Source organism: Antrostomus carolinensis, unplaced genomic scaffold (assembly GCF_000700745.2).
Source record: "Antrostomus carolinensis isolate BGI_N321 unplaced genomic scaffold, ASM70074v2 scaffold35688, whole genome shotgun sequence".
In the NCBI taxonomy this organism is placed as follows: domain Eukaryota; kingdom Metazoa; phylum Chordata; class Aves; order Caprimulgiformes; family Caprimulgidae; genus Antrostomus; species Antrostomus carolinensis.
Window position 1 is genome coordinate 12,976 of NW_010334270.1, and position 3,010 is coordinate 15,985.

The following is a 3,010-nucleotide window of genomic DNA, read 5'->3' on the forward strand; positions in this document are numbered from 1 at the left end:
TCAAAGCCTCATCCAGCCTGGCCTTCAACACTTCCAGGGAGGAGCAGCCACAGCTTCTCTGGCCAACCTGTTCCAGTGTCTGACCACCCTCACAGTGAAGAACTTCTTCCTAATATCTCATCTAAACCTCCCCTCTTTCAGCTTAAACCCATTTCCCCTTGTTTTGTCATTAACTGCTCTTCCTCCTTCCCTTGGTTGTTCAGTGATGCTGGGGAGATGCCCAAGGTCCCTACTAACCTCTCCTGTTTGTGTCCAGAGAGCCAACCCACAACATCAGATGAGACTGTGGTGGCCGGTGGGACAGTGGTGCTCAAGTGCCAAGTGGAAGATCCTGATGACTCCTCACTGCAGTGGTCCAACCCTGCCCAGCAGACCCTCTACTTTGGGGAGAAACGAGGTATGTGCACAGGAATTTGGGATGGGAGAGGAGCCAGCTCCAGGACAAGAGTGATGATGGGGTAGAGGGACAGTGGACCAGGGCTGATAGTGCCCCAGAGACTGATTTTCCTTTCTGTTCCCCACTTACAGTGATGCCACCAGGCAAAATAATGAGCTAGTGGTGGGGTGTGGTGGTTCTGAGCCTGTCACTCACCCTGTTGTCCCTTTTTCCCCCCCAGCCCTGCGAGATAACAGGATCCAACTGGAGAGATCCACACCCAATGAGTTGACCATCAGCATCAGCGACGTGGTGCTGTCAGATGAGGGGGAATACACCTGCTCCATCTTCACCATGCCTGTGAGGACTGCAAAGGCCTTGGTCACCGTGCTGGGTAAGCCACCAGTGACAGTTCCTTCCTCCTGCTCCTCATCTCCTGCCCTACCTGCAAGATACTGTCTGTAGAGCCATTTATTTCTGCTGTTCCCTTATCCCCAACCACCCTTTCCATGTTTATTGGCATGTCTCTGCATGTGTGTCCATCTCTGGGTGGCAGCACATGGTCAACTAATAGGCTGGTTTATTTCTTGTCTATTCTTCTACCAGGAATTCCTCAGAAACCTCAAATCTTTGGCCATGAGCAACCTATTGATGAGGAGAAAATAGCCCGGCTGACCTGTCGGTCCTCTGGCAGCAAACCCGCGGCACAGCTCCGGTGGAAGAAGGGCAACAAGGAGCTGAAAGGTGAGTGCCCAAGCAGTGAGTCTCTGTCCTGAGGGACTGGAGTGGCTGGGGAACACCATGGAGGCAGGTGAGGCACCAAGGGGTTGTAGATGTGCCCAATGTTGGACCACATTGGCATCCTGTGCTACTGCCAGCAAAGGAATGGGGACAGAGTGTCCCCTGCTCAATACATGTGTCAGCCTCATGCTTCCCAGGTTGGATGAGGCCTTGAGCAACCTGGTCTAGTGGAAGGTGTCCCTGCTGCTGGCAGGGGGGTTGGGACTAGATGACCTTTAAGGTCCCTTCCAATCCAAACCATTCTATGAGTCTATGATTCTGCTTGGGGTACTGTGTCCTTCAGCTCTGATTGTCCCTTGTCCCTACAGATGAGGGTATCGAGGTGGTGGAGGACCCCAATGGAAAGACCTTCACTGTCAGCAGTCGAGTGGAGTTCCGTGTCACCAAGGAGGACAACGAAGCCGAGGTGACCTGCACCGTGGACCACGAGTCCCTGCAGAACGCTGAGAGGTCAACCACGCAGAAGCTGCAGGTCCACTGTACGTGGTACATGGAGATGATGGGAAAAGGGCTCTGGAGGGGTGGAAGAAGAGGCCTCAGCATCACCACAGTTCAGGAGACATCATATATGTGGCCCTACATCTACACATACATAGAGCTGTCACACATCCAGGCTCATCAACCTGCCTGCACAGTGGTCCTGTCACACCTGAGGGCACTGCACAGTGACACTTGCCCTGCCCATGCATGCCCTTGGTTTCCCCTGCCTGTCCCTATCTCCCTGGGACTTCTCTGTGCCATCCCCTGCTATCTGCATGTACCATCTCCCGTGTCCTGCCTGTCCCCATTCCCCTGACCTCCCATGTCCCCCATGATGGCAGGGTGAGGGGTGTGGGAGCTGCTCTGTGCACCCCCAGATTGCCAACCCCACTGCATTCACACAGCACAGGCAGAGCTGGAGCCAAGGCAGGGTGCTGGGGCAGGGTTTTGGGGTGCCAACAGGTCCCTACCAGAGTGTGGGACAGGGGACAGGAGTTCACCCAACTGTGCTTCTCCTCCTTTTTCAGACAAACCAACAGCAAAGATCGAGCCACATCCCCAGTACCCGCGGGAAGGCGAGAAGCTCCAACTGCAGTGCGACGGGCAGGGCAACCCCATGTAAGGATCCCTCTCAGCTTCCTCCTGCTCAGCCCCACCAGGCCATGGTCAACTCATTCTCCTGCTGCCAGGTTCCTAAAACCACCACCTAGCCCTCCCCAGAGCTCGGGCAGGGTGTTGTAGGTAGCACTGTGTGGGTCAGGGCTGGGTACTGGCTTTGTATTGATGCCAGGTAGGGCCAGGAACCCCATGGAGAACAGGCAAAGCCCTCATCCTCTCCTTGGAGCAGCAAATCCACCCTGGTCCATCTCTAAATGGGATATTTCCCTGCTGCTTAAATATTCCCACACCTTTACTTCTCCCTTTAATGCCTGGCCAGGGACTTTGTGCTGCCCCAGCTCAGCCAGGTTGAACTGGGGAAGGTAACGATCCCTCACCACCATCCCCACTCCACAGCCCCCAGGAATTCCTGTGGGAGAAGGAAGGCAGCGATGCTCCCCTGCAGCTGAGCTCTGACAGCATCCTCATCTTCCCCTTCCTCAACAAGAGTGACAGTGGCACCTACGTCTGCACAGCCACCAGCTCCATGGGCAGCGTCGTGGCCAAGTACAACCTCGATGTCAGTGGTAAGTGGGGACACAGGGGGTACCCAGCTTCTCCCAGCAGCTCCTGGTTGGCACAGCCATCGCCATCCTGGCTGTGTCTCACTCTGAAGGGGTGCACAGATCCAGGGGGGGGTCTGTGGTGGGTTGGGGGTGGCTTTCTGGCATGGGGGGGGTGCGTGATGCAGCTGGG

The 3,010-nt window shown here is 55.7% G+C and overlaps 1 protein-coding gene across 1 annotated transcript; it reads left to right on the top strand.

Moving 5' to 3' along the window:
• Positions 1 to 256: 256 nt before the first annotated feature.
• On the top strand, positions 257 to 2,841 carry CADM3 (cell adhesion molecule 3; the record flags this gene model as incomplete). Its single annotated transcript, XM_010174171.1, has 6 exons — positions 257 to 397; positions 618 to 770; positions 983 to 1,120; positions 1,486 to 1,656; positions 2,185 to 2,275; positions 2,672 to 2,841. Coding segments are annotated over 6 exons (864 nt in total), but the record flags the coding sequence as incomplete, so codon positions are not given.
• Between the last annotated feature and the right edge of the window lie 169 nt (positions 2,842 to 3,010).